The sequence below is a fragment of the Hermetia illucens genome, chromosome 4 (assembly GCF_905115235.1).
Source record: "Hermetia illucens chromosome 4, iHerIll2.2.curated.20191125, whole genome shotgun sequence".
Taxonomy (NCBI): Eukaryota; Metazoa; Arthropoda; class Insecta; order Diptera; family Stratiomyidae; genus Hermetia; species Hermetia illucens.
In genome coordinates this window covers 8289578-8306207 of record NC_051852.1, presented here as the reverse complement: position 1 = coordinate 8306207, position 16630 = coordinate 8289578, and the positions used below count along the sequence as shown (strand labels likewise).

Genomic DNA, 16630 nt, shown 5'->3' with positions numbered 1-16630 from the left:
GAAAATGATGATTTCTTTAACGGACCCATTCTCAGAAACTACCAAACTGAAAAATCGGAAAAAATCATGAAGCTGCCCCTATATGGCGTCTATGCCTCAAAATAGTCTCCATATCGATATCTGCCCAAATTAAGGTGATAATAACATATCGTTCAATAAGTCCCGGGACTAACTATGAAAACAACATTTTATCGGCAAAATTCTTTATTATTCATCAACATAATCTCCTTCAAGTGTAATACAATCATTCCAACGCTTCTCTAACTTTTCAATGCCACGTTTGTAGAACGATTTGTCTTTTGACTCAAAATGAGCCTCAGTAGCAGCGATCATCTCCTCATTTGAGCCAAATCTTTTTCCCTGGAGCATCTTTTTAAGATCCGCAAAGAGCCAGTAGTCGCTGGGGGCCAGATCTGGCGAGTATGGAGGATGAGGAAACAGTTAGAAGCCTAATTCGTTGAATTTGATCATCGTTTTGATTGACTTGTGGCACGGTGCGTTGTCTTGATGAAAGATGACTTTCTTTTTCTTCATGTGTGGGCGTTTTTTCGCTATTTCGGCCTTCAAACGATCCAATAACACCATGTAGTAGTCGCTATTGATGGTTTTTCCTTTTTCGAGGTAGTCAATGAAACTGGCCGACTGTTGTGTTTTTGGACGCTTCGGGCGGCTTTCACCGGTCGTACGCCATTCAGCTGACTGCCGACTTGACTCCGGAGTGAAATGATGAATCCATGTTTCGTCCACTGTCACATATCGACGCAAAAAATCCTGTTTATAGCGAGTAAACAGTGCCAAACAGCTCTCCGAATCATTGATACGTTGTTGCTTTTGTTCCATTGTGAACAAACGCGGCAGCCATTTGGAAAAAAACCTTTTTCGTAGCCAATTTTTGGTGCAAAATAGTAAATGCACTACCAGTTGATATGTTCACCATCTTAGCTATCTCGCGCACTTTCATTTTGCGGTCAACCATCACTATTTTCGATACTTGCTTGGTGTTTTCAGGAGTTACTGCCTCATTTGGCCGACCCGAACGTTCTGCATCATTTGTATCAGCACGACCGCGTTTCAAGTCAGCATACCACCGAAAATGGTTGTTTTCGACGGAGTAGAGTCCGGATAACGTTTTTCAAGCCATTGCTGAGCTTGAACAGTGTTTTTTTCCCATTAGAAAACAATTTTTTATCAACACACGGAACTCGTTTTGGTCCATTTTTTCACGATTGCAAAGGTAGCGTCACTTTAACAATTATAGCTTTCTTGGTTATGTTTCGAATTACATCAAATTTTGACACATCTTATCTGAAGGTTGGTACTTCTGAACCTTGGTATATAAATGGCATTATTAGCGCCATCTCTACGCTAGTCCCGGGACTTATTGAACGATGTGTTAGTATAATACCATATTTTTGGGTAAATTGAGTAAAAACCCCAATCCCAGAGTTATAAAAGTTTATAGCAGTATAGAATATAATGTGAAGCAAGTTATATCCAAGCTTGATCAAAATCATGTTATTACTAACAAAATTACAGTAGCCCAAATTTGACTTTACCGTGTAAATTTAAGTCAATATCACACTAAATGACATGCTCACAGGAGAAGCAAACAAGACCTTTCATACCTGAAGCGCCGAGCTTCCGGTTTCCCGACTTGTTTCACGCTAAGATTTTGTTATCATCAACTAAAAGAAAAGATTGCTTTTTGATTGAGACAACCCCATTGCTTTTATTAGCAGATTAGCAATCAGATTGTAAGCACTGACCAAGGGACCAATTGGCTCCCTAAATATCGATATATGCCAATAAAAACAATAGGGTTGTCTCAATAAAAAAACAAGAAATCTCCAAATAGTAAAGGAGGTAGAATGTAAATTGAAGGGCGAAGATTTCACTGTTGGTTTCCCGATACACAACACGTGAGGTGTTGTGGTTTGAAAACGAACGCTTCAGCTTGAAAAGGAAGCGCCCAACCGGGATGGATTCCAGTTATCCGGCGAATTGAACAGATGTCTGGTGAGTTTTGCATCTTAGAATCAGCCTGTGAGTTCACGAATTTCAGAGGAAACGCATGAGGGCTCGCCTTCCCCATCACAACTTGACAGTGCATCTTAGAGGGTATACCAAAATTGCCGGCATGATCTCCCATTGACCAGTGCCTCTGGCATATCATTGTGATCCTGTAAACACTTACACATGTCTAGCTGATAAGCTACCGCGTCTGAGTTTTGTCGAAGAGGGGAATTTTTGTCTATTAGGTAGATTTTATTAGTGTGCATTATCTGAAGTCACCAACGGACAAGTAATACAGGTAGATTCTGCTCTTTAGAACAGCCGTGGCGGGCAGCCATGAGCGGAAACGTTTTGGCCAGATCGTCTGCTTCCCACCTTCCCTTTTCGATGGGTCCGAGAACGCTTATCACTAAAAAATAGTTAAGTGTGGTTTTTTTAAAAATGACTTTTTGCAAGCGTAGGAAACGACGCAAGTTCAATTGTATACCGGTATCCGGTCTAGGCCTGCCTTAATACGGAATTCCAGACATCCCGGTTTTGCGCCGAGGTCCACCGATTCGATATCCCTAAAAGCTGTCTGGCGTCCTTACCTACGCCATCGCTCCATCTTAGGCAGGGTCTGCCTCGTCTTCTTTTTCTACCATAGATATTGCCCTTATAGACTTTCCGGGCTGGATCATCCTCATCCATACGGATTAAGTGACCCGCCCACCGTAACCTATTGAGCCGGATTTTATCCACAACCTGACGGTCATGATATCGCTCATAGATTTCGTCGTTATGTAGACTACGGAATCGTCCATCCTCATGTAGAGGGCCATTTTGTTGTAATATTTTGCGCAGTGATGAATTTGTTGCTTTCAAACCATTGGCGGCGCGATGGTTGAGGGGGTAGAGCGTGAGCTTCTCAATCTTGCTGCTCTGGGTTCAAATTCCAGTCGCCATGGGTGTCTATGTTTGTGTTGTTTGTTGTGTTTGAATGGATGCTGTGATCTTATCACTTGCACAGCGTTAAGTGGGATGATAGTGAAACTGAAGCACAATCTGACTGTGTATACTCCATCAAGGAATGAAAAAGATATACTTAAAATTATGTGATCTTCTTTTTCTTCAGCCTTTGTCCCCTTCACAGGTGGGGTCGGTTCATCGTGATCGGTTTCGCCATTTGATTTTATTAAATATCTGATCTGAATGCAATTGCAAGGCTTTCAAATCCCCATCTAGCGAATCAAGCCACCGTTGTTTCGGCTGGCCTTTTGGCTATTTACCATCGATTTCGATGTTCAGACCCAACTTGGCAAGTGAATTTTTGTTAGCGCGAATTACGAGAACATACGATCGACGCAATCCCATATCGATCATTTTGGACGTGATCAAAACGTGTCACGCCACTAGTCCAACGCAAAATCTTCGCCTTCACTACTGCAAGACGCCGTTCATTGTCTTTTATAATCGGCCAACATTCAGAACCATAGAGGGCGACAGGGTGGACGACATTGCGGTAAATATTTTAGAATTGAGACGTTCGTCGATACGTCGATTACAAAGAACATATCAACGAAGGTCTCAAATCTAAAATTTACCGCAGTGTCATCCGTCCTGTGAAATCGCCCTCCCATTAGTTGCCATTAAATCGCGCGTTCCATATACCAACAAAGAAACATCTTTTCACGAACATTTTGAAATTTCAATTCCGAAACCGTTGTTACCTATCATTTACCATTTCTTTCTCCAATTCTTTTACAGCTCACAAATGTCGGAATCAACCTTAACTCAATATCATTCAGCACTCTCACCATGGAGTCGGACAAATTCATTTGCGTCCGAGAGAAGGTTGGTGAGACAGCACAAGTGGTTATTATCGATATGGCCGATGCGAGTAATCCGATTCGACGACCGATTAGTGCTGATTCTGCCATCATGAATCCAGCCAGCAAAGTTATCGCCCTCAAAGGTAAGTAGATTATTTGCCCAGACACCCCATGACTCATCGAATAAGGAGCGCATTTCAATCTTATCCATGAATCGATCAATTCACAGCACAAAAAACCCTTCAAATCTTCAATATTGAGATGAAGTCGAAAATGAAGTCACACGCAATGCCTGAGGACGTTGTCTTCTGGAAGTGGATCTCTTTGAACACACTGGCTCTGGTGACAGAGACAGCAGTTTTTCATTGGTCCATGGAAGGAGAATCGACCCCGGTTAAAATGTTCGACCGTCATTCGTCGTTAAACGGTTGCCAGATTATTAACTATAGATGTGATCCAAAACAACAATGGCTGCTCTTAGTGGGTATATCTGCAATGCAAAATCGAGTAGGTGGAGCGATGCAGCTTTACTCGGTCGAGAGAAAAGTGTCTCAAGCGATCGAAGGTAAACAGGCTTGATTTTAGCCTAACGCATCCGATATCTCAAAATCTGCTTTTGGTTTCTAGGACATGCGGCAGCTTTCGCCACATTCAAAATGGAAGCAAACAAGGAACCTTCCACACTTTTCTGTTTCTCTGTCCGTACCACGCAAGGTGGCAAATTGCATATTATAGAAGTAGGGACTCCACCAGCCGGAAACCAACCATTCACGAAAAAGGCTGTTGATGTGTTCTTCCCACCTGAGGCGCAAAGCGATTTCCCTGTTGCAATGCAAGTTTCTGCAAAGTACGATGTCATCTATTTGATCACCAAATACGGTTACATCCACCTATACGACATTGAAACTGGAACGTGCATCTACATGAACAGAATATCTGCAGACACGATTTTCGTCACTGCGCAGCATGAAGTAAGTGGCGGTATCATCGGAGTCAATCGTAAAGGCCAAGTTCTCTCAGTGACTGTGGAGGAGGATCAAATCATCCCGTACATTACAAATGTATTGCAGAATGCTGAACTGGCGCTTCGCATGGCTGTTCGGAACAACTTGTCCGGAGCTGAAGATCTCTTTGTGCGCAAGTTCAATCAACTGTTCCAAAACGGCCAGTATGGCGATGCTGCGAAAGTTGCAGCTTTGGCTCCAAAGGGCATTCTGCGCACACCGCAAACCATACAGCGGTTCCAGCAAGTTCAGACTCCCGCCGGATCAACAACGCCACCTTTGCTACAGTACTTTGGTATTCTGTTGGATCAAGGCAAGCTAAATAAATACGAATCGTTGGAGTTGTGCCGTCCCGTCCTGCTTCAAGGTAAGAAACAACTTGTGGAAAAATGGCTGAAGGAAGAGAAGCTTGAATGCAGTGAGGAACTTGGCGACTTGGTCCGATCATCCGACCTGACTGTAGCTTTGTCGATTTATCTGCGTGCAAACGTACCAAACAAAGTCATCCAGTGTTTCGCTGAAACGGGACAGTTCCAAAAGATTGTTTTGTACGCAAAGAAAGTCAACTATACGCCTGATTACATTTTCCTTTTGCGGTCAGTAATGCGAACTAATCCTGAACAAGGCGCTGCATTCGCATCAATGTTGGTTGCCGACGAAGAACCTTTGGCGGACATCAATCAAATCGTGGATATTTTCATGGAGCAGAATATGGTTCAACAGTGCACTGCCTTCTTGTTGGATGCTCTGAAGCACAATCGTCCTAATGAGGGCCCGCTCCAAACGCGATTGCTAGAGATGAATTTGATTTCGGCACCACAGGTAGCTGATGCAATTTTAGGCAATGCCATGTTCACTCACTACGATCGAGCTCACATCGCCCAATTGTGCGAGAAGGCTGGTTTACTTCAACGCGCTTTGGAACACTACACTGATTTGTATGATATCAAGCGAGCTGTTGTCCATACTCATCTTTTGAATGCCGACTGGCTTGTGGGATTCTTCGGGACCCTTTCCGTAGAAGATTCATTGGAATGTCTGAAGGCTATGCTTACCGCGAATATTCGTCAGAATTTGCAGATTTGCGTCCAAATTGCTACTAAATATCACGAACAGCTTACAACGAAAGCCCTGATTGATTTGTTTGAGACATTCAAGAGCTATGAGGGTCTGTTCTACTTCCTCGGATCGATTGTAAACTTCAGTCAGGATCCTGAGGTGCACTTTAAGTATATTCAAGCCGCTTGCAAGACGAACCAAATCAAGGAAGTCGAGAGAATTTGCCGTGAATCGAACTGTTACAATCCGGAACGTGTTAAAAACTTCCTTAAAGAGGCGAAGTTGACGGATCAGCTTCCGTTGATTATTGTCTGCGATCGATTTGACTTCGTACATGACCTGGTGCTGTATTTGTATCGTAATAATTTGCAAAAATATATTGAGATTTACGTGCAAAAAGTGAATCCATCGCGGTTGCCGGTTGTGGTGGGAGGTTTGCTGGACGTTGATTGCTCTGAGGATATCATAAAGAACTTGATTCTTGTTGTGAAAGGACAGTTTTCTACGGATGAATTGGTTGAAGAGGTTGAGAAGAGGAATCGTTTGAAACTGCTGTTGCCATGGTTGGAATCCCGTGTGCATGAAGGGTGCATCGAGCCGGCTACGCACAACGCTCTCGCTAAGATCTATATCGATTCTAATAACAATCCTGAACGATTCCTTAAGGAAAATCAATACTATGATAGTCGTGTGGTTGGAAGGTATTGTGAGAAACGAGACCCTCATTTGGCTTGTGTGGCTTACGAGCGTGGACAATGCGATCGTGAATTGATTGCTGTTTGCAATGAAAATTCATTGTTTAAGAGCGAAGCCCGGTATTTGGTACGTCGTAGAGATGCTGACTTGTGGGCTGAGGTTTTGTCTGAATCTAATCCATACAAGCGTCAATTGATTGATCAAGTTGTACAAACTGCGCTGTCTGAAACACAGGATCCAGATGACATTTCCGTGACCGTAAAAGCTTTCATGACCGCTGATTTGCCAAATGAGCTGATTGAATTGCTTGAAAAGATTGTGCTCGATTCAAGTGTTTTCTCTGACCATCGTAATCTGCAGAACTTGTTGATTTTGACGGCAATCAAAGCTGACCGGACTCGCGTTATGGACTACATCAACCGTTTGGATAATTATGATGCTCCTGATATTGCAAACATTGCGATTTCAAATCAATTGTACGAGGAAGCGTTTGCTATCTTCAAGAAGTTCGATGTGAATACTTCTGCTATTCAGGTGCTTATCGAACAAGTGAATAATTTGGAGCGAGCTAACGAATTTGCAGAGAGATGTAATGAGCCCGCAGTCTGGTCACAATTGGCTAAGGCCCAGTTGCAACAAGGACTTGTAAAAGAAGCAATCGACAGCTATATCAAGGCTGATGATCCAAGCGCTTATATGGATGTGGTTGAGACAGCTTCAAAGAACGAATCTTGGGATGATTTGGTGCGCTATCTGCAAATGGCTCGGAAAAAGGCTCGGGAGAGCTACATAGAAAGTGAGTTGATCTATGCCTATGCAAGGACAGGACGCCTGGCAGATTTGGAAGAATTCATTGCTGGACCGAATCATGCTGACATTCAAAAGATCGGTGACCGCTGTTTCTCTGACAAAATGTATGACGCTGCCAAGTTGCTATACAACAACGTAAGCAATTTCGCACGCCTTGCTATCACGTTGGTGCACTTGAAGGAATTCCAAGGCGCTGTTGACAGTGCTCGAAAGGCAAACTCGACCCGCACATGGAAGGAGGTGTGCTTTGCCTGCGTGGACGCAGAGGAGTTCCGTTTGGCGCAGATGTGCGGACTTCATATTGTAGTGCACGCCGATGAGCTAGAGGATCTTATTAATTACTATCAGGACCGGGGATACTTTGAAGAACTCATTTCCTTACTCGAATCCGCGTTGGGACTTGAACGTGCACATATGGGAATGTTTACCGAATTGGCGATTTTGTATTCAAAATACAAACCATCGAAAATGCGTGAACACTTGGAATTGTTCTGGTCGCGTGTGAATATTCCAAAAGTGTTGCGTGCCGCCGAACAGGCTCACCTCTGGTCAGAACTTGTATTCCTCTATGACAAATACGAAGAGTATGACAATGCAGTACTCGCAATGATGGCACATCCAACTGAAGCGTGGCGAGAGGGACATTTCAAGGATATCATCACAAAGGTCGCTAACATTGAGTGGTATTACAAGGCAATTCAATTCTATCTGGACTACAAGCCATTGTTGTTGAACGACATGCTTTTGGTTCTGGCACCACGAATGGATCACACTCGAGCAGTGAATTTCTTCACAAAAACAGGACATTTACAACTTGTGAAACCCTACCTGCGATCTGTGCAGAATTTGAACAATAAAGCAATCAATGAGGCGCTTAATAGTTTATTGATTGAGGAGGAGGACTACCAAGGATTGCGCAATTCCATCGATGGTTTTGATAATTTCGATAATATTGCACTTGCCCAGAAATTGGAGAAACATGAACTCACTGAATTTAGACGTATTGCAGCCTATCTATACAAAGGTTGGTATAAGAGTAGCTTTTTTTTGGGTTGATTTGGGTCGAAATTGGTTTATTAATTTGAAATTGTGGCGGTAGGCAACAACCGTTGGAAACAGAGTGTCGAATTGTGCAAAAAGGACAGACTTTTCAAAGATGCGATGGAATATGCAGCTGAATCGGGCAAACAAGAGATTGCGGAAGAATTGCTGGGCTGGTTCTTGGAGCGAGGCGCGTATGATTGCTTTGCCGCCTGCTTATTCCAGGTAGATGTTTGTTGAGTGTAATAGGGTTGAAAATGCTCGAATTTGATATAATTTTGCAGTGCTACGATCTGTTACGACCGGACGTCATAATGGAACTTGCATGGAGGCATAACATTATGGACTTTGCCTTCCCCTACCTTATTCAAGTACGTTGATCAATTGTCTTAGATCCCAGTTCTAGATTTTATACAGGGACTTGTGTTGCGAGAAACATATCTTGAAACAATTTTCGTTTACAGGTTGTCCGCGAATATACATCTAAAGTAGATAAGCTCGAAGCGAACGAAGTGCAACGCGAAAAAGAAAGCGAAACAGTCGAACATAAAAACATTATTACAATGGAACCCCAACTTATGATAACAGCGGGACCTGGCATGGGCATACCACCACAATATGCACAAACCTATGCACCAGGTTATGCGGCCGCACCGAATATGCCTTACCAGGGTTACGGAATGTAGGCACAAAAACAAAATTAATATTCGAATATCATTTTTGATTAGTGCTGCAGTATGAAATGATATAAAAGAAATTAAATTGATAAAACCCGTTGTGCATAATCTTATTAAGTGCTAGTTTAAAATTGAGATGAAAGAAAAGAAACTGCATATTATGTAGGCATAGATTTATATACGAAATTGCGAAAAGTGAGAGAAGCACTAGTTTAGAGAACCCGAAATCAAACATATATTATCGCTACAACTACTGCAACAAATACACGTATACAAACATTGGTTAGTTATTTACTTTTTTTGTTATTTATATCTTCGTATGAAATTTTATTAATATCCATGAAGTGTTTTCTTTTTGTGATTTTTGTGTTTGTCCATTAACTATCTGTACTTGTGTCTACGTTCCGAATTTAGTAGGAAATGTGCAGTGGATTCGGGTTGGTTGCTGAAGTAAACTCAGGCTGGACAAAAAAATCCGATCAGTGAGAAAATCTGATTTTTGAAAGAAAAATTGGAGCTCATAACAAAAGTAAATACGTTTCTTATCAATCACAAAACTCGTCGTATCACAATAACTTTTTTTTTTTAATTTAAATGTCCGGCGATGACGGCTTTACGGTTTCTTACCAGGGCAGAGGCAAATCGTCAGACGCTCCCTCACCTCTGTCATGGGAGCAGCGTGACGGAAGCGGCTTGCAGATGTTGATGTTAGCTCCTTTATATAATTCGCAAAACATGACATGACTACGAATTATATTGAGCGCAATCCGCCTTTTTGACCAGAGCTTCCCCAGAGCTGAAAATATTTTTTTTTTTTGAGAATTGTGGGGTCCTAAGTCCGCAGCAACTTAATGTTGGACCGAATCAAATGGGGAGCAACTTATTCCCTCTTTTTTTTTATCCACGGACTCCTCGTCATTGCCTGACATTTTTTTTTTAAAGTTTGGGTGCTAAGCCCTAAACGAGGGGTCCGTAGACCAAAAAAAAGAGGGAATAAGTTATTCCCCATTTGGTCCGGTCCAGCGTTAAGTTGATGCGGACTTAGGACCCCACAATTCTCAAAAAAAATTTTTTTTTGTTTACTTAATAACTAAATAAACTCGTAAATATTTAATTAGTATTTCCTTCTGCTCCACCTCTCCACCTTCTTTTTCCTTAATTACTTCTCTAATCCTCGCTGGTATTGATGAAATAAAATTCTGCAGAATATGCAGGTCAACTTCATCATTCCACGTCCTTGAGAGGATTAAATCAAGCTCATGTTGGCTTTTCGGCTTCTGTTCAGTTCCCTTTCTCTCCATTTGTGCCTACAAGTTTTCTATGGAGTTTAAATCCGTGCTGTTCCCGGGCTAAGTTAGCTGCTTTACTGAGTTTTCGGCAAGAAAGTTGCGCACCTCCAAAGCAAAAAAGGTTAAATAATTGGAAAACCTTCAATATTTCTTTTTCTTCAACAGCTGGAGAGAATAAAAAAAAATATTACTTACAATATGGGACCTCTGAAAGGTCGCAGAATCGCCCTGAAAGATGACCCCACTTAAATACTGATATTGCTCTTCAATACAAGGTATCAGATGCTTCTCCAAGATTCGTCTATAGGCTGCAGCATCATTGACTGTTCCATTAATTAATGAAAGTCCTTTTACATCATAAAACGAAAAACAGGCCCAGATCATCCTACTCACCGGCTGGCGTACTGTGATCTAAACACACTCCCCACTAAATCGCTCGCCCGGTCTTCTCCATACGTGGTCGAACCCATCCGACTCAAAAATATTAAATTGGAATTCATCGAAGAATATTACAATTTGCCATTGTTTCAGGGTTCAATTTTCGTGGTGCTTTGCCCATAAATAGCGTTGGTTCCGCATTCTTCCATTTAAAAAAGTCTTCTTTGCGGGGCGTGGCCATGAAATCCGCCCTCTCTGAACTTCCGACGAACCGTTGATGCATCAGTTTCTGCCCCAATGGCATCCTTGAGCTCTTTTTTAATGTCCGACGAACTTTTGATCCGCTCCCACAGACAGGATCTACGCATCAGTCTGTCTTCGGCTGATGTAGTCTTCTTCGGCCTTTCAGAACCCTGTTTCCGGGCAGTCCACCCAGTGACCCGAAGTTTTTTTAAATAGTCAGTAGTTACAGAGGACTGACTAAAGCCCACAACGACCGGTATTTGTCGTGTGCTAAAGTTTTTATGAAATAAAGTAATTATTTCTCCTTGGTCGATAACACTAATTTCAAGTGTTTTTGCCATTTTTAAAGGGTTTTGTGTAAAACAAAACCGTATTAAAATCGGTTTACTCTATCTGTCACACGCATTTTTCTCGGAGACGGTTATAGTGATTGACACCAAATTTGGTAGAAAGGTGGGAACAGTGAACGCTCATGCATAGAGTGAGTTACATCCCTTTACGTCGAATTTAAGGGGGGGGGGGGGGGGAGGGGGGGTGTAAATTGTTTTTTCACCACATATAGTCACGTGGGGTATCAAATTTAAGTTCTCGGTTAGTACTTTTCGAAGCCGGTCTTAGTTTTGACATTTGTTGGAAAGGGGAGGAGTGCGAGGGGTTGAAAATGAACATTTCTTTAAGGGGTCGATCCTCAGAAACTACTAAACCGAAAAATCTGAAAAAAATCAAGAGGCTGCCACTATATGGTGCCTGGGCTCCGAAATATTTTCCATACCTATATCTGGTCAAATAAAGTTAATAATAGTATATTACTACAATCTTTAGTAATTGGCTGCAAAAGCCCCCTTAATTTCATCCTAGCACCACGAAATTTAGCAGTGATATAGACTATAACATAGAGTCTTACCAAGTTTGGTGGAAATCGCACTATTACTCACAAAGTTTTTGCTTCTTTGCAAATTCAAGACTATGAATGTCAATATCAGCCGAAAGTGGATACTCACATATTATGCGCTACGTACTAAGAAATACACAAAACCTTTCGTACTTGAAGCGTCCATCTTCCGGTTTCCCGACTTGTTTTCAATTAACGCACTTCAAAAATTCACCACTGCGAGAAAGTACAATCTAACCGTAAAAAAACTTTCTTCAAATTTGTATTAATACAACCAAAAAAAAAAAAACTGAAAATTTTTTGTTTGGGATGAGTTGTCCTGAGCCCACCATCTACTTGATGGCGGGCTGCATATATTTGAGAAGCAACTTACTTCTGCTATTCAGTGCGCGGACTTCTCTGTTCGTTGGCAAGCGCCCAGTACTTTTAAAAATTATAATATTGGCTTTGACGGTTTCGATAGCAGGGCAGAGGCAATATCATCAGACGCAGTCTCAGCGCCTCTACCCTGCGGAACAGCGTGACCGAAAGCGGCAACGGGTGGCATTTAGCTCGTTTTTATTGAATTCAAAACCAGTCAAGGGTATGAATTATAACGACCGACTGACGGGGTATGAATTATAACGACGACTGGTTAGAACCTAAACTGATTCAAAGCCAATATTATAATTTTTAAAAGTACTGGGCGCTTGCCCACGAACAGAGTAGTCCGCGCACTGAATAGCAGAAGTAAGTTGCTTCTCAAATATGTGCAGCCCGCCATCAAGTAGATGGTGGGCTCAGGACCTGTCTGTCTGTCTTTTTTTTTTTCGGCGTTGGAAGGTGGAAAGGTTCAAAACCTACTGCTGGCTCCTGCCACGCAGTTATATGAGACTTCTACTCACTAAAACCACCTCCTTCTCATTCCACTCTCCCCACGGAACTCCTATCAAGTATTGCATCGCGGGGCTGGATCAGCTTTTAACTGCGGCTCCTTATGGTTCTCTCCCTTCCTTGTTTTCGTCGTAGTTCTTCCTGCCTAAGCTGTTGGTGAATAGCTTACAGTTCCCTTACAACCTGGTTCCAGGCATCCGTTGACTCCAGCATAAACTCCACAATGTTTTCGGGTGTTAAACGCCTGTCTGCGACCGTTTCCATTCTTGTTCGGTGCGCGGTGTACCTGGGGCAATCAAATATGATGTGCTCCGCATTCTCAGCCACGTTACCACATCTTGTGTGGTGATTCGTCGTGACCAAATCGATGTAAATAAGCACGATAACCTCCATGTTCACTTAAGAATTGTGTTAACTCGTAGCTTAATTCCCCATGGTTTCGTTCAAACCATCTCCGAATATCCGGAATGATGCGGTATGTCCAACGACCAGTTTGGGACTCGTCCCATCGCTGTTGCCACCGTTCGATAGATTTCCACCGTGCCAGCTGCCGTCGAAATGCGCTAGACTCTCCAGCTGCATACGTTTTGTCAGAGAGTCGCCGACTTTCCTTCGCCAAGATGTCTATGGGGAGCATCCCTGCTAGTACATATGCTGCTTCTCCTGATGTTGTCCGATATGCACTGCATACCCGGAGTGCACTTAGCCGATACGCCATTCCCAATTTTCGGCAGTTCACTTTGTTATTCAGAGCAGTTGCCCAAACTGGAGTTGCGTAGAGGTAGCACGGAGCTGACTACCCTGGAGAGCAGAAGACGTCGACTTTGTCTTGGCCCACCAATGTTCGGTAGTATTCTCGAGATCGTTGTATCGATGGAAGACGCTTTAGTTGCGGCGTACTCAATGTGTCTTTTGAAGTTGAGTCTTCTATCAATAATTACTCCCAATTGTTTTTCCGCCAACTTTGATTTTCACAGTTGTGTTCTTTCTTCTCTTGCTAATGAGAACTACTTCTGTTTTATGCTCGGCAAGTGAAAGGCCAGAATTTCTCAACCAGGAATTGATCTCCCATATCGCTTCATTTGCATAGATCTCGATCTCGTCTTGATGCTTTGCAACCACCGTTATTCCGATATCATCAGCGAAGCCAATAGTTGTCACATTGTCCGGTAGGCGTAGCGTCAACACTCCATCGTACATAACTAGCCACAGCAAGGGACCCAGGACAGAACCCTGTGGCACTCCGCAAGTTGTCGGGAATATTTTTAGCCCATCGTTCGAGTCGCAATAAAGTCTTCTCCCAAGGAGAAACTCGACCACAATGCGTACAATGTACTTCGGGGCTTGTATTTTGTCGAGTGCTTCAATGATTTTTTTTGCATTTTGCACTATTGAACGCATTTTTTACGTCGAGGGTTATTACTGCACAGCATTTTCCTTCTTCTATTGCAGCCTGAGCCAAGCCAGTCAGCATGCTGATTGCGTCGACAGTTGATTTTGCCTTTTGATTACGAAATCCGAATTGTTTCTTCGGAAAAGCCTCCTTCCTGTCTGTCTGTCTTTTTTTTTTTTTTTTTTTTTTTTTTTTTTGAGGTGGAAATCTTCAAAAGACACTGGTCTGGACACACCAGCGTGTGGGATTTTTACCCACTAAAACTACCCCCGACTACCTCCCTGCCCCGCGGAACCACCATAAGGTATTACATCACGGGGCGGAGTCAGCTCACTCTAGCTTAATCCCATTTCTTCTATACGCGGCGCGTTTTTCTCCTTTCCTCTGCCTTTCGCAATTTATCTTGAATTGATGCGATCATGGAGTTGACCGCATCCCAATTCTCTTGATGTGCTAGCATTTTCGGCACCAGATTTTCTGGTACCAGCACCTCTTCTAGGTTCCTCCTTTCTTCCACAAATGTCTGTCTGTCTGCCTGTCTGTCATTAGCTTAAACCAGTTTAAGTTCTAACCAGGCGATTTCAGTCGTTATAATTCATACTCTTGGCGGCTTTTGAATTCAATAAAAACGAGCTAAATGCCACCAGTTGTCGCTTTCGATCACGCTGCTTCGCAGGGTAGAGGCGCTGAAGCAGCGTCTGATGAGATCGCCTCTGCTCTGCGATCGAAACCGTCAAAGCCAATATTATAATCTAAAAAAAAAGCTGCTCAATTCAAATTAAAATAAGGGACTTGCGCGAGATTAAGTAGGGCGCACTTAATTGATCGGATTTTTTTTGCCCAGTACTGTATAAGCGGGATTGAGTAAAATCCCAACCACATGCCAACTAGATTCGGATCTACGAACATTCCACCGTTATTAACATCGAACCAGTTTTCCAAATCCTCTTACCAGGGAGATAACATGTGTGAAAAATCAGTTGTAGCTCGTTTGGCTGAAATTTTTTGGGTTTATAAACAAAGCAATTAAGAGTCGGGTTCAATTAGTAAAAGTAACAATTTGCCATCAATAAACCTGCTTTGCTAACAACAACGAATTTAATCGAGTAGTATTTCAAAATTAGCGTAAGCGTAGCAACAATTTGAGCAGATCTCCTGGATGACTCCCAATACTTTTACCAATAACAATCCACCGTCCTTGTACGCTTTTGCTTGCAGTCGCTTCATAGTTGACACTTCATTAACGCATGCATGCCTCAGCGATTCGTAACTAAATGAGAATTCCTTTCTTTCAGCTATAACCATCAACAGTGAAATCGATAGAATCGATGAAAATAGACATCGCAAACGCGCATATTCATATGTAAAACGATCATTTAAGCCCAAGCACTTAGGAGAAATGAGAAATAAAAAAAAACATCGACATTCAATGATTATTGTTTCTACTATTCTATGCAGAGTAAAGATTATTACGTGTAGTTAAAGTTGAAATTTAAAAAGTTATTATAATACCTTATATGACATATATTTTTCTGTCTGTCCAAAAAATAAAATAAACTAACGCAATTTAAGTGAAGGAAACAATGCAACATTGAATACTAGTGAAGATTCGACGTACTCACTTCAATAGAATAAAATAAAAACAGGAAGAAGTCGAGTAACCAGCGTAGATCAGTCGAAGTTCATATAAAATTAATAATAATGGGCTAACTAAGAATACACTTACGAAAGCAAGATCTGTACGAAGTAAAACAAGAAAAACTAAACAATATTTAATATTATACATAGTAACAAGTATGCATAAAGATCTATATAAAATGTAAAATAAAATTCATGCAGAGTATATATATTTAAAGAAATTGCATTAAAATTACACTAATATTATATTCAAGGAAAAAAAAACAGATGCAAGACGTATAGTAAAATATTTGGAGAAACCGAAACCAAGCAGGAGAAAATCCTTTAGAAAACCGTTCCGTTGAGAAGGTATTTCAACAGAATCTAATCTAATCTCTCTCTTTTGATGAAAACCGAATGTTCAAAGCGAAACAAACCTAAGAAAAAACGACACACACATAAATACAACGTTGCCAATTCGTGTTAGAATGAATTCATCCTAATGTAATGTGAATCAACAGCAACAAATAATTATATAGTTAATTGAAATTTAATCCAAAATTAGGGATACTTGCAACAACATCGTTCAGAAAATTATAAGAATTTTAATGAGAGAAAGTGCATGAAAATCGTCACCATTGAAATTATAATAGTTATAAATAGTTAATATCAATTAGAATTGAAACGTATAATTTTCCGAAGCGCAATTTAAGACGGCGAAATTTGGTTATCAAGCAAGAACTACAGTCTGTTACATAAGAGCGTGATCACTGTTAAATAATAACAACAATTGATTATTCGAAAATTCGCAAATTTATTGATAATTTGGTCGTC

General features: G+C 41.6%; 1 protein-coding gene across 5 annotated transcripts in view; it reads left to right on the top strand.

Annotated features, from left to right (window-relative positions):
• LOC119655291 (clathrin heavy chain) overlaps nt 1-15609 on the top strand; it is a 35996-nt gene extending 20387 nt beyond the window's left edge. For 4 of the 5 annotated variants that reach the window (XM_038061108.1, XM_038061110.1, XM_038061111.1 and 1 more), the window contains 7 exons: nt 3760-3967; nt 4054-4389; nt 4452-8417; nt 8493-8659; nt 8719-8805; nt 8899-9116; nt 15475-15609. In XM_038061108.1, the coding sequence (XP_037917036.1) occupies nt 3760-3967; nt 4054-4389; nt 4452-8417; nt 8493-8659; nt 8719-8805; nt 8899-9116; nt 15475-15493 (5001 nt within the window). In that variant the 3' untranslated portion in view covers nt 15494-15609. Of the gene's footprint in view, nt 1-3759; nt 3968-4053; nt 4390-4451; nt 8418-8492; nt 8660-8718; nt 8806-8898; nt 9394-15474 lie in introns of those variants that run through there. The other variant, XM_038061112.1, reaches the window with a different exon arrangement.
• Nucleotides 15610-16630: the final 1021 nt, after the last annotated feature.